The sequence below is a fragment of the Magallana gigas genome, chromosome 4 (assembly GCF_963853765.1).
Source record: "Magallana gigas chromosome 4, xbMagGiga1.1, whole genome shotgun sequence".
Classification (NCBI taxonomy): Eukaryota; Metazoa; Mollusca; class Bivalvia; order Ostreida; family Ostreidae; genus Magallana; species Magallana gigas.
In genome coordinates this window covers 40,342,063-40,365,878 of record NC_088856.1, presented here as the reverse complement: position 1 = coordinate 40,365,878, position 23,816 = coordinate 40,342,063, and the positions used below count along the sequence as shown (strand labels likewise).

At 32.1% G+C, this 23,816-nt stretch overlaps 2 protein-coding genes and 1 long non-coding RNA gene across 5 annotated transcripts in view; 2 read left to right on the top strand and 1 right to left on the bottom strand.

The window, feature by feature from the left end:
• Positions 1–23,816, top strand: part of LOC105347601 (inhibitor of nuclear factor kappa-B kinase subunit epsilon) — a 384,423-nt gene that overhangs the window by 260,072 nt on the left and 100,535 nt on the right. The window lies entirely within an intron of this gene.
• LOC105347600 (MAM domain-containing glycosylphosphatidylinositol anchor protein 1) lies at positions 3,202–7,550 on the bottom strand. The gene is made up of 6 exons (XM_034452440.2): positions 7,224–7,550; positions 7,047–7,104; positions 6,697–6,782; positions 4,831–4,975; positions 3,856–4,034; positions 3,202–3,759 (listed from the first exon to the last, which is right to left on the bottom strand). The coding sequence occupies exons 1-6, from the start codon at positions 7,518–7,520 to the stop codon at positions 3,673–3,675; spliced, it is 852 nt and encodes a 283-aa protein (XP_034308331.2). The 5' UTR covers positions 7,521–7,550; the 3' UTR covers positions 3,202–3,672.
• On the top strand, positions 11,071–11,648 carry LOC117683297 (uncharacterized). Its single transcript, XR_004597375.2, has 3 exons — positions 11,071–11,172; positions 11,330–11,377; positions 11,564–11,648. It is a non-coding gene; the product is annotated as an uncharacterized lncRNA (long non-coding RNA).

Here is a 23,816-nt window from a genome sequence, read left to right as displayed (position 1 = left end):
TCTCCATTTGGAAGTCACTCAGAAGACCTTGCACAATTTTTCAACACTATCATCCGGGTCTGTTAAAATGCAAAACCCCGTAGACTTCTTTATTTTTAGCCGTGTATTTATACCAGCTGATAAGCTAGAGAGGACGTTTTAAAGAAAGAATAATGAGAATGTTTAATGCTTCTACAAGAGAATCGCTTGAACCCTGAGGTATATATATAAATATATTTGCATATGCATTGTTCTTTCCCACTGTAAGTCCATACGGAGGAACTGCAATTATTTTTCTATAATCGCAATTGCTCCGTGTGTATACTATGACGTCATAAAGATGTGACGTCGTATACTTTTCAACGATGTTTTAGATTTTAAACCACTATATGATACATGATGTGTTTTTCTTCAACTCCATAAAATTGATGTATTTAATATTAAAACCTGTCTTATAAATTAATAATATTTTAAAAGAATTACTGTTATAACATATCATTGATTCTGTTAACAAATCTATGTGAATTAAAAGATACATTACAGTCTGAATGATTAATTTTGATGCAATAGCTTAAAGTCAAGGTCAAGGCTAATACAGGGTATTTGCGAGTGGTAAAATGTAAATATAAGTGATAAACAACGATTATTTAGTGTACATGGCGTTATGAATAGCAACTGCTCTGCTGGCATATTTTCCATAATGCGCTAGCGCGCATCATGGACTATGCCAGCAGAGCAATTGCTATTCATAACGCCATGTTCACTAAATAACGTTGTTTATTTCTTAAATACAGCAAAAAGTGAATCAAGGATATTTTGGGACAGAATATAGTGGTCAATGCATGTACTGTTAATTTTGAGGAAATAAATATTCTTGAATAAATAATCTAATATTGCTAATCTTTCAAAAAAAATTAAAAAGGTACATAAAGTATATCGTTTTAGCATACTTAACAAATCTATGAGGTAAATAACATTAGATAAGATTTTCCGTTTTCCTTCCGTTCCGTTTTCCGTTCCGCGTTTTAGCAACACCCATGTATGTATACACGTGAACCCATCTAATCGAAGAGCGGGGTAAAACTAGTACCCGCTAATGAGACATGCAAACCTGTGTTGTGTATGTAACTTCAGACAAAGATCAGTCATTTGTAACATGCATGTACTTTTATGACCTATTCTTCAAATCCACTGGCACTATTCTATTAGGTAAATAACAGCTTTAAGGTGGTGCAGGACACCTGCATATTGTGATGTACATGTATACTTCCTATTGAGATAAACAATAAAGTATGTTGAATATTGATTAAATATTTACCCCCCAAATAATGTTACCTAACATTGAAGCGCAATGGGTTAGAGCGTTTACATGTCTGTAAGAGCATTGGGGTCCAAGGTGTATTTTTGGTAATTTACGAATTTTCATGGGGAGGGGGGGGGGGGTCTGGACCACTCACTCCCACCCCTTCTCTAAATCTGTGCACACGATGATGTTTATGTAGGCACACAGAAGCAAATCTAAAACTGGCAACCGCCACAGGGAGGGGGCATAATTTAATTTTTAATTTTGTTTGTAATAATTATATAGACCATTATACTTCCTATGACATAAAATGTTAAGATTATTGATTAACTGAAAATTCACTGCAAACAGTTCTACCCCAAATTGCACATAAAGTGCTGCTCATGTCAAGATGTGTATTATCATATGGGCAGGGATCTCATCCTTCAGTTCTGAAAATTATAATTTTTAAATGTATTACCGGAGTTTGCATGTAGCCTTCATTTTTAATTAAACTGGTACAAAACAGTGTTATTTAGGGGCAAACACATGGTGCGGGTATTACTGTCTAATGACAGCATCTAGTTGTTTATATAAACATTTTTCTTTTAACTTGATTTAACTCTTGAGCCAAAGCTGTTTATAAATGACGGTGACGTCATATCATGACGTCATATTGACTGTTCGCTATTCATACATGTACAATGGCATATGGAAAACTTAGCTATGCAATTAAAGAGGCATGTTTACAATGCTTTAGAAAGGCATTTTTAATGAGCAACCAAAATTTGAGTGTCATTCGTTGAGTTATATGCGAATTAAAGAGCTCACAATTCTTTACTATATTGCTTTGTTTACATTTTGAATGTTGAAATGAAAATTCCAGTTATAGACTTATATATGTGTTATACGTTAGGAACTGTTTATTCATGCTTAAAATGAATAAGAATATAGACAAATCAGCTGTAATTTTTTTTTACTTGTATATTGAACCTATGTAAACAAAAACACGGCACGAGACTGATTAACATTACAAAGAATTGTAGTGGGGTACACAATGCGATTTTCCGATTTGATTTTCAATTGACTTGCTCAGGTAAAATAATTGGAGTCGATTGTTGAGGTGGTCACACGATACGAAATACAATCGATTTTTAATTAATTAAACCTATTCATAATTAATACTTTACGGGAGAAAGGCATTGTGACTTCAGATTTTAAATCGACTTTGAGACTTTGCTTTGGACTTTCGACTTTGGTGGTCACACGGTGAGATTAATGTCAACAGCAAATCGGATGAGAAAATAAAAATTGGATGGAAAACCGGATGCAAGTTCGCATCGAGACGGTGACCGCACATTTACTCATCTGTGTATGCACTATTTTCTATTTAGTCACAAAATAGGTCAAAAAGAAGATATGTATTAGAAAAAAAATTCTTTTTTGAGAAAAGATGAAATTGATATGTGCCGTTAATATCGACAAGTAATCTTTAAAATCAACTTGCAGTATACATTATTTTAAAAATATAGTGAATAAATTCTACCCATAAAAATGATTATAGTCATCAGCAATTACAGCGAGTGCGACTTGCGTTACTTTTTATCCACATGTCTTAATTAAAGTTGCAATGTATTATTTTTTTTTAATATATCAATATATCGTATGTTTACCCAAATGAACACAAAAGAACCCAAATAATTTTAACGACTTTTTTAAAAATTGATAATTGGTTTCGTCGTTTTTAGAAATCTTAAACCGAGTTTTTTTTCAGACCCATTTAGCACATGAAAATACAAATGTTTTAAATTTGTGATGCTGGTAGAAGACTTGTATTCCTTATGCAATACTCTCAGAATGCTTGTTCATATGAGGAGTGTAAAGTGTAGAAGAGCAGATAGACAGATGGTCATTTATATTATATGTATTTCGAGGTTCAAAATGATAGAAAAAAGTTACGAATCGAAATAACTGAATTCAAGTTACAACAGATACAAATGGTGACGATAACATAACATCGTTGCGTTATTTTATCTACAGATAACGTTTCTGTTATATGGTACTTTAAATATGCAAATTAGATCCAACGGTTTTAATATATGAAAATACATGTAATATTTGACTGCAAAAACACAAAGAAAATCACAAAACTTTGAAAATGAATTGATTAATAAATTGCAATGAAACATATGATCCAACTGGCCGCTTACTATTTGATAAAAAGAAATACTTACAAGTCAAAAAACCAATGAAATATCTGATAAATCTTTACTAAGCCAACTCACGCCAAATGCGCAAAAGAACACTTAGTTATACGAAATTTAAAATGTTTATTTTACAAATCAAATAATAAAAATGAGTAAAATAAATCAAAAGCGCATAAAAGATAAGTTTGGTCACTCTGTTACTTTCTAAGGACATGCCAACGGCAACAACTCGATGGAATCAATTGCAATGTCCCCTTCATAGTAAGCCCCCTTTGTTGCTTCAATGATGATCTAAAAAAATGATGAAAAAAAAGATCTTAAACAGCGATTCACTCAATATAAGGAATATTTATCGAAAAGGAAACAAGTTTGAAACTATCTCTTTACTTTTGTTTGGGAGTCCAAAGGAAGGTTGACCCCTGACAAATGATGCCAGGCATCACCTTGGTTACCAGACAATTTCCAGCGGTCTATGGCGGTGTTGTTCCCTTTCTGAGTTCTGATGGTGAGAGTGTTTATGTAGCCTCCGTACATGTGGTAGTACATCGCAAGGCAGTAGGTTATATCTGTAATACGACCAAGTATAGGAATTATTTAATTTTCAACAAACACAAGTAGACGTTTAGAGATGAATTTCATGCATGGAATAAAAAAGAGTTGAATTTGCGCATTTTATTTTGTTTTATCTCTGCTAAAAGCTGTTCACGTCTGTAAATAGGACACATTCTACTAGACATTGTATCTGGTCATTTAGAAACGTGCACTGTTTATTTTCTGTAAGCATGTATTTTGGGTTTAGAAATTTATACAATGTCATCACTAATGTTTAGACTTTCTGCTCAATGAATTTGAGCATATCAATACGTCAAAGGTCAAATATGAAGACGTTTTTATCAATTTTATTTTCTGTCAAATATCTTGAAATCTCACTTTAAAAAATTTAAAACTCAGGTTTTATAACGCCACAACGGGGTTATACAATATCATGCTGTTAAATTTTATCTATTGTATCTTGATTAAACAATTAAACATGTTACATGTTGCAAAGTTTTTTCTTTAACATGATTCACAGACACTTTTCTTTCATAATGTTTCAGCAGACTGTTTTGTAAGTCACCAGTTGAATATGTTTTAGAAATTAATATATATTTGTTTCCATATTTAGTAATATAATTGATATTTGAAATTATCACTTTGAAATTTGGTGGAATATACCGGCAAAATATGTCAAATGTCAAATGGGCGAAATTGCAGTTTAATGAGTGATAACACTAATCTCCCTTCTTCACTCATTATTTAAAAAGTCATATTTGATAAAAATTGTTTTATTAAATGCAAAAACGTAAAATAATGACGATACACCTGAAAATTTCATGAAACTTTCGAGAATCGCCCTTTGACCAGATATGTAAGTACGATAACCTTCTCCTCTTGATGTTTCAATGTATTTGTAGTATGATCCATTAACAGCAGAGGAAGGACCTGTGTTGAAGGATGGTGTAGAATTCTAAAATAAAAATTTTGAATATGAAATTCTTCTCAAAGGTTTCGAAACTCACAAAAATTCTCAGATATTCTGAGATTTGACAATACATTTAAATGCATTAAAAGAAGCCTTCTTTTATGGACATCATATCCTAGTATCTAAGATGCATCAAATAATGCATAAGAAATGATGCATCCTATATCCTAGGATATGATGTCTAAAAAAGGCTTCTTTGAATGCACCAATATTATACTAGATCTTAAAAAATTGTTAAAAGGAATATAAATATTTTTTTAAAGAGACAGAAGATCACTGTGACCTTGATATAATGATGTTTTAAGAAGAGTTTTAAAACATTTCCTACAAACTTCTGTATTTAACTCATAGTGGAGCCCAAGGGAAACAGTTTTAAGAAGGAATTTATAGGATTGTAGTATATTTGCAGAATAATGTCACAAATTCTAGCATTGTAGTTCTGCAATGATCGCTACCTTCATAACTAGCATGAATCATTTTACATATTTCTTTTAACTTGATTTAACTCTTGAGCCAGAGCTGTTTTTAAATGACGATGACTTCATATCATGACGTCATATTGACTGTTCGTTTTTAACGATGGCATATGGAAAACTTTGCAATGCAATTAAAGAGGCATGATCACGATTCTTGTCAAAAATTGTTTTTCAGGTTCAAATGTTTACAATGCTTTAGAAAGGCATTTTTAATAAGCAACCAAAATTAGAGTGCCATTTCTTGAGTTAGAAGCGAGTTACAGAACTCACAATTCTTTACTATATAAACAAAACTTTGTTTACATTTTGAATGTTGAAGTAAACATTCCAGTTAGAGACTTTAAATGAATGTGTTAAACGTACAGAACTGTTTATTTATGCTTAAAATTAATAAGAAAATAGACAAATCAGTTAATAAATATTTTATTACTTGTTTATTGAACCTATGTAAACAAAAACAGGACACGAGCCTTGCTTTCATTACATAGACTTGTAGTGCAGGCTCACAATGCGATTTTCATCCGAATTGATTTTCAATTGACTTGCTTAGGTAAAATAATTGGAGTCGATTGTTGAGGTGGTCACACGATACGAAATACAATCGATTTTTAATTAATTAAACCTATTCATTATTAATATTTTACGGGAGAAAGTCACTGTGACATCAGATTTTAAATCGACTTTGAGACTTTGCTTTGGACTTTCTACTTTGGTGATCACACGGTGGGATATGTCGACAGCGAATCGGGTGCACGAGAAAATGAAAATTGGATGGAAAACCGGATGCAAATTCGCATCGTCACAGTGACCGCACATTTATTCATCTGCGTATGCACCATTTTCTATTTAGTCACAGAATATACTCAAAGGGCGAACAGAAGATGGCTATGTAATAAAAAAAAAAACCCTTTTTTGAGAAAAAATGAAACTGATATGTGCAATTATTTTAAAAGACAAGTAATCTATAAAAGCAACTTGCAGTATACATTATTTTTAAAATATAGGGAATAAATTCCACCCCAAAAAATGATCATAATCAGCAATTACAGACCAGTGTGTTATAAAAATAAGACCATACTTAACAAATCAAATTTTCGGGGTTGTGGGATTTGCGCATTTTAAGATGTTGATTTAATGGTTATGAAACTATTTATGTAAAGTTTTAAAGATAATGTCCTCTCCTGACATATCACCTCTTGAAAAAGATATATTATATAGTTAACTACCAACCGCATGGATGGTCCAGTTAAATTCGTCAGAAAGACTTTCGGAAAGAAAACATGTCAACTCTGGGTCACTCTCAAAGTTGCAATAGTCTGAAAAAAGAAAATTAATTAAGTTAGGAAAACGAATAACATTAAAATCAACGAAACATAATGAGCGAAACATGGCACAGGATGAAACTGACATGGTGTCATCATGACAACTGAAAAGTGATAGGAAGGAAGGGAAATTGTCATTCAGTCACCTTCCTTTCAGTCAACATTCGGTTGAATAAATGACAGTTTTTAGCTTGTGGTCGTATTAAATATAGATTCGATTGTAAAAAAAATTGCAGTTGTCACTAATATAAGACTTACTGTGAGCGATGCAAATATTTTCTTTTCTGTCAAAAAAATATCCATCTGGACAACCTTGCTTAAAAAAAGAGAGAGAACGCACAAATTAACCATATGTTCCTTTTAAAATGAGACGGGTGATATTCAGATACAGAAAGAGAGAGATAAAGAAAAAGCAAAAAAAGGTTACATCCCTACCATTTGGAATCGTTTACACACTCCTTCAGAGACGTTTCCTGGCGTCAGTGGTGTCCTACCACTGATTAATTTGCACTTCAAATTTTCAAAGCAGATGTCAATAGCGTTACATCTTATGTCATTGTTACATCTTGGAGCACACACGCCGAAAAGCCCTTGTTTGGAAGATCCTTGATATGTGCCTATCATTTGAGAATTGTCTAAGAAAGACACCTCACGTGAGGATTTAAACTGAATGCAGCCATTGATTAACTCAATGAATCTGACTATCAGCGGTAAACTTCTTCTGAAGCGCATGCCGCTCCACAGTTTGTGTACAGTAGGAGAGAATGCTGATTGCACTGCGGTTAAATACTATCGGCAATTAATTAATTCTGTTGTCGAAATGGTCTAACAAAGAAGTTTAGTTTTGTAATCAATAATTTATGGGCAAGTTGCATCTAGAGAAATAAATACTTTTCATAGAATACTTTTCAAACAAAAATGTTATAAACATACAGTCAGTTCAAGCATATCTTTTACAACATACACCATAGCATAGCATAGCATTGAAATCTCATAGCATAGCATTGGAATCTCATACCATAGCATTGGAATCTCATACCATAGCATACAATCTCATAGAATCGCATTCGTCATATCATACCATAGCATACCATAGCATAGCATACAACATTATTTTAACTCGGTTTTAAATGTTTTTATTTGAAAAAATAAATGTTTACATGATAGATTTGTGGTAAAATTTGGCTTCTTATTATTTCACTTCGAAATGTGTGGAACTCTTCTGTGTATGGAGGCGTTTTTGTTCCAATCTCATAGCATACCATAGCATAGCATAGCATACCATATCATTAAGCCCTTCATTTCAATTTCTCATAGCATAGCATACAAATCTCAAAGCATACCATACAAATCTCATAGCATATCATTAAAATCGCATACCATAATATAGCATAAAATTGTAAAAGATATGCATGAAATGACTGTATTAATAGAGGATAGTATTTATTGCAATAATTCAATGTCGTATAATACATTTTGAACCAAGTCAAGTATTTATTCGCATTAATGTTTGAAAAAAAATAGCTGTCATTTTCATTTTATCAATTCTTATTTGAACATGTACTGTAGTTTCATTAATACACGTCATTCGTTCAATACTGATTTTTGTGTCATTCATTCATTTGTTGATTGATCCACGATATTTCAAGAAAAACTCATTGAACATTGAAATATAATTATATCAAATAGAATAATGTATTGATATGATTATTAGTTACGAAGTTTTATAGGTTTAATATATCAATCACTGTGAATCCATGAAAATGAATTTCTCCGAATACTAATGAAGCAACCAAAAAATGCCTCAAATATATGGTCTCTGAATAAGGTCATTAAAAAAATCCACTTGAGCGTTTAAAATACGCGGGTATGCAACTCTCAGCGATCAAAATGCTCTGAACGATATGACGTCACAATAAGCAGCATGATGTCATATTTTACTCAGAAACTTCTCGATTTTAACTTAATCTCTGTTTTAAATTTTAAAAACTACAGGCATACAATATCACTAGAAACTCCTCTAACTGGATATATCTTAGTTTTCACTCTATTACGTATAATTATCATTGATGACGTCACAAGCATGTTTAATAGAGAAGATCATGTCGGGAGACAAATCATCGGAATGCAGTGTAAACAATGCCGAAATAAGACTTATTTAATACAGAAGCCCTTTTCACAAAAATTCTTAAGATTTTGCGTAAGTTTTAGACTTAAGAAATTCGTAAGTCAATTCTTAAGTGCTTTTTACAAACGCACTCGTAAGTAAAAAAAATATTCGTACGACAATTCTTGCAATTTTAGTCTACGTGCACACTTACGATTTCACTTACGACAAAAAGCTTTCTTGACAACTTACTTTCGTTTCATCTGCACATGCGCGGTACGTATTTCCGTGTTAATATCGTTTTGTCGTCTGACCACCTATAAATGGATAAAATCGCAAAGAGAAAACCTAACTGGTCAAACGAAGAGATAGAGGTGTTGGTACAAGGTGTCACCGATAACATCAGACTGATAAAAGGAAAATTTACACCATCGATCACCAATGAAGCAAAAAATCGTTGCTGGGTCGAGATAACGTCACAGTGAGTACACGATAGATTATATAGACTTAATAAAACTGGGTTGAATTAAGTTGTTTTGTGAAGAACAAAAATGTACAAAAAAAAAGATTTCAACTTTATATATCCAGCGCTATTACCGAAGCGAATTAAAAAATTTCCTCCAATGCATGATGCTTTCGTATCATTTGGAGAGCAAAATTTGGTAGGCTAATGTGCAGCTTACGTACATGTCTACAACTGTAAAATTTGCAGCTTACGTACATGTCTACAACTGTAAAATTGATCACTATGTAACATAAGTAAGATTTTAATACAACTTTAAGACATTGTGATAAAACAATAATGATAATTATTTTTGATTAGTGATTTTTTTTCATCCATGCTTTAAAAGCCAAAAAAAAAATTTATCATAATTTTAACTCCACATTAGTTGTGCAATATATGTACATATTCAAGTTAATAAGCAACACCTGCCTCTCTATAATAAGATGATTAAATTTGTTTTAATTTATATAAAATGAACTCCATCTTCAAATATATCATAGTAGATAGATAAGATGAGAGAGAGAGGGAGATAAATAGCCCCTTGTATCATAGTGAATCAAAACTTTATAAAAGAAATTGAATTATTTGAATGCTTTCAGGGTAAATGCAGTAAACTGTTCCAATTTTGAGAGGGAGGTGTGCGACGTAAAGAAGAAATGGCAGGATTTGAGCTCCCAAATCAAAAAACGTGAAGCTGAGAAGAGAAGAGTGCTCCATGCCACTGGAGGAGGCCCTGGTGTTCTTGTTGAGGAGTTAAAATCATGGGAACAGAAAGCATGTTATAAATTAGAAAACTATTTGCAGTGAATATATCAGTTCAGCTGTGAGTTAACATTTTTCTTTCCTTTGACTTCATTAAAATATATATACAAACAACTTGCCATTTTGAAGTAAATTTATAAAACGTTATTTTACATTATGATGAAGTAATTTCCCATAATAATTGTTTTATTTGTAATCTTTTTTTTGTCTATTATGTACAAAATGTAACTAAGAAACCAAGATTTTTTGTTCATGGTATATTGAATTTAATGGACATGTTTACAATTATACTTAAATCTAGATTGTTGGAACAATATCAAAGTCCTCGCTGGAAGGGGTGTCAGGAGGGGTGGACACCTCAGCTCCATCACAAAGTCTGATTATGGAGAAGGGTAATGCATGAATTAATTACAAAGTTTTGCCATATCCACAATTTTTTGTTTGATGGAGGAAATGTAGAAAAAAATTTCTTAGTTGCTTATGTAGTGTCACAGGTGGTGAAAATTTCACATTTTAACCAAGACTCAAGCGCATGTTTCATAAAAGCCTTTAAATTAAAAGCTTATGAGTAAGACCAAAAACTTAATTTGATTGTAAAACCATGCAAAATTACTGGTTTTGTTTGAAATTGCTAGTGTAAATAAATATGACTCTACATATTACCTTTTAAAAAGATTAAAATCATTTTCTAGTTAATATACATGTAGTTAATAAGAAAGTTCTAAGCAGAATAAAATTTTTGGTCTTTGTCGTTTTTTGTTTCTTTTGTTTTTTTTTTTTTTTGTTTTTTTTTTTGTTAAAAGGGCCTCAGGGTCTCTGACCTACCTGGAATGCCAGTGTGCTAACCAATGAGACCCGATACATTGACCTGACTTCATGCACCTGTGAACCAGGTTTCATAGTAATAGTTATTTTCTTTACATAATATTTTAACAAACTTTTTGTAGAACTATCATATGTGTTTGAAGCATCCCCTGCCTCCACCACGCAAATGAAACCCTCTATTCCAGGTAAACTTATGCACATTTTTAACAACTTGGCTAATTTCAACAAATCTTGCCACAATTCATCTTTTGGATGAATGGCTTTAAAAAATATTGATAATGATAACATATTTGATAGTTGATATTAAACATGCAGATCTCATATATATTATTCCTATTTCAGAAAGTGCTTGTAGTGAGGATGTCCAGCAGGAAGAACAGTTTGAGACAGGTATTCTCTTTCTCTCAGCAGACAACAGGAATGTTATGTTAACTTTTACTGATGAAACACTCATGTTAAAGTGAACTTCTTAAATAATTACTCAATCGTTAATGTTAATTAAGTAAATTCTATTGATTCTTATTCTTAGTGAGGATCTTACTGTAAGGAATTACTTATTTTTTTTCTTTTTTACAGTGGTCTTTGCCAATTCAATGCCGGATGTTAACCCTGGACAAATATGCCCATCTTCAAGAAAGCAGAATAAACGGAAGAGACCATAATAATTCAATTTTCTAACCAAAATCCAAATCAATAAAGATATGGGGAAAACGCTCTTTGACGGACATTTGTGAAAATTTAATGACTGTCAATAATTTTCTGAGGAGCTTGATAAAAATGATGTTGAGTGTTTCTCTATATAGGATTATTCTCTAATAAATATACATGTATAATGTATTGACAAACCCTGAGATCATAAGCAATGTTTGTGTCAAGTATGAGTGTCTAATGATCTTTTGAATTTGGTGTATAATATCAAAGCTTGGCTCTATTTGCATGGCCAGAAAGACAGGCATACAGACTGGCAGTCAAGGTTATTCCTTTATACCCAAAATACTTTGTTTATGAGGTATTCTTTTAAAGAAGAAACCCATTAAAGGAATGCTATTTACATATTTCAGGTGATGAATCACACAACCTTAGAAGAGAATTTCTTGATGGAGAAAGAGAAAAAAACAAGACTGCGGAGGACTACAGAAAGAAGAAGATTTCATTGCTGGAGAAAATTGTTCAACAGCAGAGCGAGCTTATAGAGATACAGAGGAGAACAACAACCGCTCTGGAAGTCATAGCTACGAAATTTCATGAGTCAACTCAGTCTCTCTCGCCATATTCACTTTCACCTGTTATAAAATTTAGTTAATACATGTAGTTTAATCCTTACAAATTTTAAGTGAGTTTAAAGTATTTGATGCAATAACATAGGTATACAGTGGACCCCGCTTAATATAATATTTATTTTGTCAGGCAAAATTATTATATTAACAGGACTAAAATAATAATCGAACCTAGCTAAATTCAATGTGAGTAAGTATGACATGTGACTATTTACGTTCTGTATTACTATCTTAATCTAGAAAGGGTAATTTCCAATGCAATTGATGATTTGTTCTATAAATTTATCTTTATTGCATCAAAAAAGTTAATATTATTTATAAAATTAACTATAACAAGCTGAGAAAATTGCTCAGATCCACCAAAATGCTTCCGGTGGGTTGACATGCTTTCATGTTTTTTTATTCCTCTATAATGTACTTCTTGTTTTGACCAAATCTAGTTAGGCATTCATCAGACAATTTATTTTATAAAGACTTCTTCCATGAAACAACAAAATAAAGCACAAATCTATGATTAACATTTTAATTTTCTTAAGTTTATTTGGCACATTTTCCCTATGAAATAAAGGCATGTTTAAAAAAGACAAAGTCTTTACTTTACTGAGGTACAAATTGTCCAATGCATGGCATCAAATGATAAGCCATGTGAAATGTATTCCATTAGTTAAGAGAATATTTTTACTAAAGAAAATAGAGGATTTATATATTAAAACTTATAAGAACTTTAATACACAGCAATGTCACTTTACAGGTGCATTGGTAACGTACTTAAGCCACGTGCAGTAATCCTGTCTGGTCAGCACTGTCAGTAAATTTCAAAGTAATTTGCGAAGTTAGAGTGTTTATACAAGCTACTCATGGGGGAATAGCACATAAAATAGGTGTGCAACTCAATTGACAAGGGTGCCCTTTCTATTATATTAAGCGGGTGCACTTTTATGTTATTTATATAGAATTATTAAGAAATGGTGTTGTGTTTTGAAAAACTATCATATTAACTAAACTATAATATCAAACGGGTATTATATTAAACAGGGACCACTGTATCTCCTATTTTTTGTATATTGAAGAAATAAACAACAATGTTACAAAATTCACTGGGAAATGAACTTTGTTGGTCACGTGATCAAATCCTGTAAAACCCGAAGGGTTTCTCAGTAGATTTGATCACGTTCCCATTCATAAAGTTCATTTCTAAGTGAACTTTGTAACATTGTTTTTATTATTGATACTTATATTTACATTTGAGTGGAATATTTAAATGTATAGACAAAATTGTAAAATTAATATTTATTGTAAATCATCATGAGTTATTCCCCTTGAAATCTCTAAAATTTGTTTAATGCATCACGTACGATCATTTATTTATCAGTATTAAGTTTTAATGTGGATAAGAGCATTTTGTCAGATTCATATTGATGTTATCATTTTGCTGCAATACTTCTCTCATATTTTCTCCTTATATAAACTCATGGAAAATTCTTATGTTCATCATTTACATACATGTATGTTATTTTTTAATACTGGCTATTCCAAGGGGAAAAATCTATTTAGTTTTAGCTTACATTTTCTTAATAAAATATTTAACACTTCTACTTGATTAGGTCTTATGACTTAATTTTCAAGCACCTGTATACTTGAACACTGTGAGAATTATCTAATTTAATAGATTAATTCCATATATGAACATCAAGGAAAAAACAGGCTTTAAGACTCATTATTCATTTAATACCATTAATGTTACTACATGTTCAGTGTATGCAGTCTAAGGTATTCTTATTAGCTCACTTGTTCATAGATATTCTAATTACAGACATTTTTGTGATATTGTTAATATCTGGCAGCAAGAGCACTTATATACTTACTGCTTTAAAAATGTTATTGTTGAAATATTGTTTCAAAAAATGACATTGTTGAAAAACCAAAATTGTTTCTAAAAATGTTATTGTTGACAAACCAAAATTGTTTTTAAAAATGTTATTGTTGACAAACTGAACAATAGTATAAGTTTTCACTGTTCTTTACATTTGTCATTTTTTTCTATTCAGATAACAAATAGAAATTGATAAAAGAGTTCTAAGTTCTTTTCAAATACATGTACTTTAAAATCACAATGTATATGCAGGGATGTACATTATTTATCTTGCCATCTGATAGTCTCATTTTGACAAATGATATTTAAAAGCGTTGCACAATTCTTTGTCTCAAGGCAAATCCATCATTGTCATTTCCATTTTATAGATCGTGGTTGTGGTACACTGGCACAGCATTGTTCCCTGCTTGCAGGGGCACCCTCTCACTAATGGCCTTGTTGTGAAGACTAAAGCAGCATTCAATGAATTTGATGCACTTCTCTGTCTTGAATTGCAGGCTACCACCTGTTTTGTGAAGGCATCTGTATGAAAAAATAATGCTTTTGTAAATATGAAACTGGAGATGTAGTAAAGTGTATGGTTCTTCAGTTTCTCTCATGATGCTGCCCTAATCCATTTTTTTAAACAAATTATCTGACAAATGTGGTGTTACAGATATTATCCGTTACAGGTTAGATTTTATATTTGGAGCTCTGTGCACAAGATTTGTATAATAGTTATGGAAGATACCTAAATCTGCTCTTGAGAACGCCAAAAGCTCTCTCAACAGTATTCCTCGTCGAGCAATGGGAGGAGTTGTACCGCTGCTCCTGCTGGTTGGATGGCTGGGCAAATGGTGTCAGCAACCATTTCTTCAGTGGATAGCCAGAATCACCCAGGAACCATCCATTCACTCCTCTCATGATTTGTGGCAAGAAGGAATAAGCCAGAATGAAAGAATCATGGGCGGATCCTGGCCATCTTACCACAATGTTGGTAAAATTAAATAAGATAAAACAGTATACCATATATATCAACTTCTTTCTTCATTGGGAACAATAAATCAGTAAGCTTGTGAAAAGTTGTAAACATGTACCTGAGATTAGCTACTGCAACAGCCTGTATGTTAATGGCATGGAATCCTTTCCGGCAAATGAAAGTAGGTTCCTCATCACCTGCCATGCCTTGGATGGGGACAAGTGTGCCATCTATGGCTCCAACGACATTTGGAAATCCCTGTATGTTGAAGAACTCGTCCTTCACTTTCTTTAGCTCTTGCTGGGATGTTGGGAATCTGATATTGTCGAGACAGAGACAAAGTGCAGAGCACACAATATGAATGATCCTTGAGGCAGAGGATAAGGAAATACCATGCATGTCTGCGACCTCAGAAACATAATCTCCCTTTGCTAGAAATCGCAAAGTAACCAAGGCCTGCAAGAAATTATTTCTTTCAGTACAACTTGTTTTTACTTGACTTTAATTATATCGATTATTCTCAATCTTAACTGTGTTGGAACTTATTGAACACTTGATTTACAAAATTACTACATCACTTTATTTTATAATCAGGTATTAATGGTTGTTATTTAACCATGATCAACTTGAATGAATTATTAACTTTTTAGCTTTTATGATTGAAATTTGTCTGTTGTCATTGTCATTGTTGTTATAAAATTTTCACAATTTCATCTGCTTATGCAGAGCTTCCAGGCCACTTTAAAAAAAATTGGCACAAAATTGATCCTTGGGTAAAGGGGATTCAAGTTTGTTTTAATGAAGGACCATGCCTCCTCCAGGGGGAGATAATTATGCAATAGTGACAAATTAATGGCATCATTTAAAATTCCTCTGAAGAAGAACCTAAATGGGCTGAGAAAGATAAAACTCATGCAAATCTTCAAAAATCTTCTCACAACAATGCAATGTATGATCTGAGATGCATATGAAAGCATTCTCAGATAATATAGATTCAAGTTTGTAGAAATTGTGACCCCCTAGGGTAACCATTTAAGCTTTTCAATGCATGTACTAAATTGATTTTTGCTTTTTCACAGCCGTAATGCTCAGGTGAGTGATGTGGCCCCTAGGCCTCCTCTTTTCAATGTCACAGAGATGAAATTTGACGATCCAATCGTAAAGACCATTCATGTTGAATTAATTTATAAAATGGTACCTATCCTTTGTTGATAGTAATTTTTACCTCTTCTGTGACATCTATATTATTTTTAATTAATTAATGACCCTAATTAACAATTACAAACTATGTAAACAGATATACACTTGTGAAATATTCTTAATATATTGATAAGATTATATTATAAGGTTCGAAGTGTCTATAAAAGCGAAGGGTCTGCTGATAGGGCGAATCGTCTCGGTGCGAATCGCCAATAGCGGCGAAACGCACCATTACAAAAATACATTGTAGCAGTACGAAATGATTGACTACCGTTAGCTCTCCTCTTTCAAGAGTTAAGAAATTTATAAATAATTCAAGAACTTACTTGTACCAATGCAGGGATGGAATGGGATCTAGAGGCGGGATGTTGTACTCTATCTTTGATTAAGTCAGTTAATCCAGTTATTGTTCGACTTGGAAAACGGTACTCGCTATCAACTCGATGTCCGTAAAATTGTCAATAGGGTTTCCTCTGTCCCGGAAAACTCTCTCTCTTCGCAAAGCTCTCTCGTTCTCAAACAACAACAAAAACGCAGCCATGTTTGTTTATTTATTTCTATCTTACGACAAATGTTTTACACTTACGAAAAATATTTTAGACTTAAGAGAGGGTAGAGGCTGTCGTAAGGTTACAATGGATTTCACACTTAAGAATATCGTAAGAATCTTTGTGAAAACCGACAAAATCGTACGTTTTCTCTTACTATAGAAATAAATCGTAAGAATTTTTGTGAAAAGGGCTACAGATACGTAAGATTTAGATGAGTGTCAGATAGGATATTATCAAGAGAATACAGGCATGGATATTTTGTTCAATCAGCGAGTGTTATAACGTAAGCAGATCGATATTTATATAGCTTGACCAGCCTTTCCTCTGTTAGTGTGTACAAAAAAATAGGCAAAAGTGTAACACTAACCCGGATAATATGATAGATGACTTTGGTAAATATCAACGGTATGTGACCTAAACTACTTGAAAAGTGCTGGTAGAATCCTGTGCTTCGTTGTTTTGGTTGAAAAATACGTAGTATTTACAATGAAATTATAGAAGTTGAGAGGGTTTCCGATAAATATTTACAATATTTATTTTATCCGACTAACAAAAGGATTCTAGCAGTAATACCAATGAGCATTAACAAATTGCCGATCGAATTATTGATTTACACTTTTTGATTTTTTGTCAAGGTAAAAAAGTGATCTATTTTTAACTGTCACGTGATACATGGCATGGCAGCCTCAAAGATCGGGTCGATTCCGAAGTAGATGAATAATATATTGGTGAACACATTCAATTATAGTCTGTCCCTAGTTATTGCTTCCATCAATATTTGATGATTTTTAATAAAAAAATATACATACCTGTGAAAGAAATGCAATTGAAATCGATGAAAGGGAATATTTCCAAGATATCTTCATTGAACAATTATCCCTTTTCACTCATAAAATTTCACAATAACGAAAACAATTTTCTTACGGAGATTTGTAATGGGAAATGTTTACATCTTTTCTCCATTCGGAATACACTCGGAATACATCGCGCAATTTTTTAACATTATCATCTGGGCTTATTAATGGCTGATGCAATGCAAAATCTCCGAAGACTTTCAATTTTTGGATGTGTATTGAAACCTAAAGCGGTAGAAGGGCGTTTCAAAACAGATAATCTGGACATTTTTCATATTAGTGGATGAACGTAGTTTGAGCACAAAGATACTTACTATTATTGAAATATCAAGCAAACGTGGTGGAAGCAAACACTCGGGACAGAGTATTAATGTTCCGCACTGTTTTCATAAAAATAAACAGTTTTTAAAGTGATCATAATTTTGACGGTCATTAAACTCGGAGTTGCCTTAACCTACCCGCGTAAGTTCTTTCAAAAAGCTCGCTGTCGCACAACCCACCACCGTCACATAACCGCAACTGCGATAAAACAATTTCGCACGGAACACCGTCGCGTTTGTTTGACAGCGCACAGCGAGTTACAAGAAGTTTAAAAGCGCGAGCGCTTGCTATGCGAAGTTCTGTCGACACAAATGTGTGTTGGCAAAGATATATTAGCGATTTGGCGTTTTGGTTTCTGGATTTTAATTCTAATTGCATTATTTCATAAAATAAAGAGAAAATACAATTTAAAATATTTAAATTTATGTTATATATTAATTTTTTTTGGACCTTTTGGATATGTAATGAAAATGGATACATCAATTTCAAGCACTATAAATTAAATGAAAATAGATTTCATCCCAGAGTAGGTCCATTTTTTTTATAACCGATATAATTATTAATATTTGATAAATTTATAGCTTTTTACTCCCATGATCGTAAAATATATGTTTGGCATCTGAAGAATATTTCAAAATATATTTAATAGGTTTTTGGGATTTTCCCCAAGATGGTTTACAACAAAAATGTTCTACCCAAATACATTTCTGCGAAACATACGCCTATCATGCGAATGGAAACCCCTGTTATGGTAAACAATAAGTGAAATATAAAAATGATTTTAATAAATTATTCATGTTGAAAAAGAGGCATGTTTTGTTTATTAAAATCACAAGGAAAGGATGACAGATATGTAAACGTGCCAAAAAATTAAACATTGCTGCGCTACATAACAGGATGAGCTTTGAAAATTAATTTACCAGAAAAAGCCCACATGGAAATTCCAATATTCTGAAGGCTTCTTTTTTGTCAATAGTCGCATTGATTCTTACTATATTACCTTAGGAGTTCAATCTAACTGAATTTTTTGTATATTTTACAGTATTTAGCTACAAGTATCAAGCAGAATCTAGTGCCTCCCAATACATAAATTTTATGATTTGTGTGATAGGGGCTTTTTTAAGCAACGATGTTCATTTTTAAAACTGAAGTTATTTTTTTGTGCATCACCATCATGATTAACCACAAAAAATCAATCAATTGAAAATTAAATCATTCACTTGTTTTAAATTTTTCCTGAATTTTGATTAAAAAAAACGGTAACCTTAACCAAGCTTTACATTGCTGACTAAAAGTACTAATCTGATTTATCCTTTTTTTATATTTGTCCTTGTATTACTTTTGTTACAAGAGCCTTGCTAAGGGGGCCAGCTAGAAATGGGTACATGTACGAAACAAACAGTGTTTTGCATACAAAGCATGAGATTATTTGTTTTGAAACATCGGTGCTCAGTATCATGAAAACTTTTGACTACAAATTAATTTTTAGAGATATATAATCGGAGGCATAGTCAAAGTTTTGGTCAAATTCTATTTCTCTGTTTTTTTAGTATCTTTAATGCTTAAGAAATGCATTTTTAAGACAAAATGAAATTTGAGAGTCAGTCGTAGAGTTATAAGCAAGATACAGGGCTCACAACCCTTTGTCATGTAAACAATGTTTTTTCATGAACTATTTGCCTTTTTGTTAAAAACGTAAATAAAGATAATTCGCAGCAAAGTTTTTAAAGTTCACCGGGATATGTCATTGGTTGGTACGTGATTAAATCTTCTGAGAAGCCTTTTGGCCTTCACAGGATTCGATCACTTGACAACCACGTTTATATCCTGTTGAACTTTTCAACATCCTTGGTATCTCTTAAAGGAATAAATTGTCGTTAAAAGATGTTCATTTAACTGAAAATTTGAGTGTCTGTCAACATGACGGATTTTTTTGAAACGTAAAATAAGTATTAATTCTAAAAATAAATCTCAACTTTAAAAAAAACCCAGAAATACATATAAAACATCTAAAATCAGCAAAACTTTATTTATAAAGATAATTTGAAAATGAAAGTCACATCTTGCCCTAAGTCATGCATTAACACAGTAAGGAAAAATTTCATTACATCTAAATATTTATCTCCATTTCAAAAACAATTATACATTAAATGATATTGAAACTCATTCTGATGTAGTTCTAGAATTTATGATGAACGATATCATTATTCATATTTAATGTAATTCTAAACGGTTTTTACTACCATGACAGGGCTTGCAAAATTGTAAAATGTTACATGTAGTATGTTATTTGGGAATTTTTTTCTAATTTCATGTTGACGTAATTTTTCCCACTAAATGGTTCACAAGAGAAAATGTTTTATTTCAACGAATGCAACATACATTTATCTTTACCGATTGGTAAAATTAATTCAGGTTTTCAATGCCAAATAAAATGTTAGCCAAGGCGTAAAGCTTTAACACACATTTTAAATTTTTAACTATTTACAATTCATACGATACAAATTGCTTATATTAAATTGCAACAAAAAAGAGCATTGTTGCTCAACATAAAAATAATATTATCGTGAAAATTTATGCATACAAAAATATTTCTTTCTATTAAAAATTCCAAAGCAACGGCTATTTTTTCTAGTATCAAATGTCAATTCCATTTTATATCTAATTTTTGTTAAGAATTCAGACGTTTCTAAAATGTTCTGTGAACATATTTGAAAGTATTCTGTTTCATTTAATAATTACACTCAAGGAGTCTGACATGTTGAACTACACTTTCAGTATATTTCAAAATATTATGTTTCATTTTTAAAAGTTAAACGTAGGGGTTTTTTCTGTTTCACATTGCGTAAAACTAAGCACTACACTATCAAGTTTTCATACATTAACTCCTTAATATTGGTTCATATTAATAATTAAAAACCTATAACTTGGCCCGACGGACACACAAATGATCGACCGACGAAAAAAGAGGTCGATAGTGGAACTGCAAACCGTCGCAAACCTTTTAACTCTTTGCGACAAATAATGCACTTCGCCTTAGTTGTTCCAACAGAAACAAAGGGACTTATGCTTGTAGATGTAGGATTTTTTACGAGGCGTTCGAACACTATAATTGTTCACTGTACATTACTGTACATTTAACTTAACTCTTTTCCGTACTAACAGCTGTATTCGTCGTATAAGGGGACGTAGCTGATGCCTGGATGGCTAGGGAATGGAAAACTCAATCTGACCCACCCCTTTTTTAATCTATAAACCTTCTTCCTGCGTGTTAGGCATAAAATGTCACCAATGCACGCGTTTTTTGCAAAGAACGAACTGCATCTACTTTGCAATACCCCCCCCCCCCCCACAACTCTCTTACAATTTTACCATTTGCTATAAATGTTTTAGAAAGGCACACAGTTTTTGTTCGTTACGTTAAAACAACACACAAATATATTATTTATCAGATGAAAAATGAAAACATTTTTTTAATTCGTGTTGTTTATTAAATACAGTCATGTAGTTGTGTTGTAATGTTACGGTGATGTGTACAAAAACAAGTCATAAGGTATCAAATTCATCTCTGAGTCATCTTTTCTGAAGCATTCAATATATACTCAGTATGCTTTTAATCATGATCACCTATATAATCGCGTGTACGGATTTTTTCGTTTTCCCAATTGCGACAAAAAATAAACGGCGGATTTGACCGGTCAGCAGTAGATGCTCTTTCCTCCATAACGCCTGATCTTACTTCCAATTTTAAGGTTCGTGTTTGCCCCTGCCCCTGTTTTGCACCTTTCCTTGATATTTTGAACACTATTCGTTATCACCATATGTCATTTATTGCACTAATAAAATCAATAATTTCGATTTTTAGAAAAAAATACATGGATTCTTGGTATGGAATTTTTAACTCCTTTTTTTCGAGCTGTGATAATGTCATATTGTTCATTTTATGGTCAGATTCTTTATACAAAATACTTTCGCTTATTTAGTATCATTGATTTCCCTCCATAATGAAAATGAAACGTATATCCCCTTGAGAACATTTTGTGCTGTCCTTCCTCTTGGCAGATGCACATGCATAGAAACTTTCTTAAATATTTCTACTCCTATTGTTTTTAATTTTTGTGGAAACTCATGTTAATCCACATGTATATTAATCTGTTCTAATTTATTTCTATTCCCATTGTTTTGATTTTATTGCTTAAATAAATGTTTCATCGATATTCATTCAAACGATTGTGCATTCCTTTCACTGAGGAAAATACCTTGTATTATACCTTTAAACATCCTCCATTTTCATTCTCCAGTTTCATCCCACTGGAACTCATGAAAAAATATAACAAATGACCTTAAAATTGTATGATATGTTCTGTACTTTCACAGTCGTAAGAGATAACCTGAAGGCATGGTTATACATGTAATAAAAAGTCTTCTGTTTCTGTATTTTTCCTATTGATTATTATTTCTATAATCAATTTGAAAAACGCAGTTGATGTTTCCAAGTACTTTCGGCGATGTTTTCCAGCATTTAAAAAAAAACGACAGCAAAACATCACATAAGAGAGAGAGAGAGAGAGAGAGAGAGAGAGAGAGAGAGAGAGAGAGAGAGAGCTATTAAATAAATATACAACATAAGCATGTTTCAATGTACATCACAATTCTAAACATGCATTATAGAAGGAAAACAGTTTTTAATTTTAAACTAGAAGAAAATTGTATTTTTTTTGAGAAAGTAATTTGTAATTGTTTTCATCGCAAGGTTATACAATGTTAACGGTTTTTTAGGAAATGCAATTATATATTTTTACAGCCAAAAGTTGGTTTATTTCTTTACTATGAGTTTAGAAATTCAAGAAAGGATGAAATGGGGCTTTGCATGCAGTCGTTCTCTAATTGATCATCTTAGCTTTATTCTGCGTTTTATTCTGCAACATGTTGTAGAAATTGCATGTTTCAACAAATAGAAATATCAAATCAAAATTGAAAATATTTCGGAATAATGCATACTTCATACACATAGTTACGTTCTTGCCAGGTACAGTCATGTTTTGTTATGGATTTGATCATGAAAACATTGAAAACAAGATTTATATTTAATCAAAGAAAATCATAAAAATAGAAACAAACCTAAATTTTTTTTTTTATTTTTTTTTTTTGGGGGGGGGGGGGTATTTATGTGTTCCTATACAAAATGGCAAGTAATGCGCCCGTAACGATTAATTATCTAAAGTTCAAAGGCATAATAGGTATTTACGATACATGTAATTCTCCAGAACTTATATAGGAGCCGAACAATATTGCACGAACAGACCAGCAGACTACGTATTTTTTAAGGATTCTTATCCAAAATTTTAAAAGCAATTTTACAAATACAAAAACAAACTATACATTGTGCAATTCACAGATGCTTGAGGACAGGACCACCCCCACCCCCACCGCGTTCAATCCCCAAACCAAAGTATCTTGACCCGGGGACTTTACTTAATTTTTTCATTAAATTATCCGTTTTTAAAAAAAAAACACATACAGATTATGATTTTAAAAAGTAGATGAATATACTCATCTACTTTTGCACATTGGTAGTATGTATGTAGCGTAAACAAACTTTGTCAAAATATAGCACGGCGAACGTTTTGTAGGGAACATTTAGCCTCTGGCTTATTCACTGTATACCAACATCTGACTACTTTGTAGGCATAGTACATGCACTACACAACACTAATATATAGATATGAAATAACATGCACTTTTATCGTGTTTTGTTTACATTTATTATTTACACCATCTTTAAGAAAAATGCA

Excerpts from the sequence above, each read along its gene's own strand:
- LOC105347600 (XM_034452440.2), bottom strand. The coding sequence starts at position 7,520 with ATGCGCTTCAGAAGAAGTTTACCGCTGATAGTCAGATTCATTGAGTTA. Across the intron at positions 4,035-4,830 it reads AAGTTTCATGAAATTTTCAG|ATATAACCTACTGCCTTGCG; the intron begins GTGTATCGTCAT and ends GTCGTATTACAG. Across the intron at positions 3,760-3,855 it reads CTTTGGACTCCCAAACAAAA|ATCATCATTGAAGCAACAAA; the intron begins GTAAAGAGATAG and ends TCATTTTTTTAG.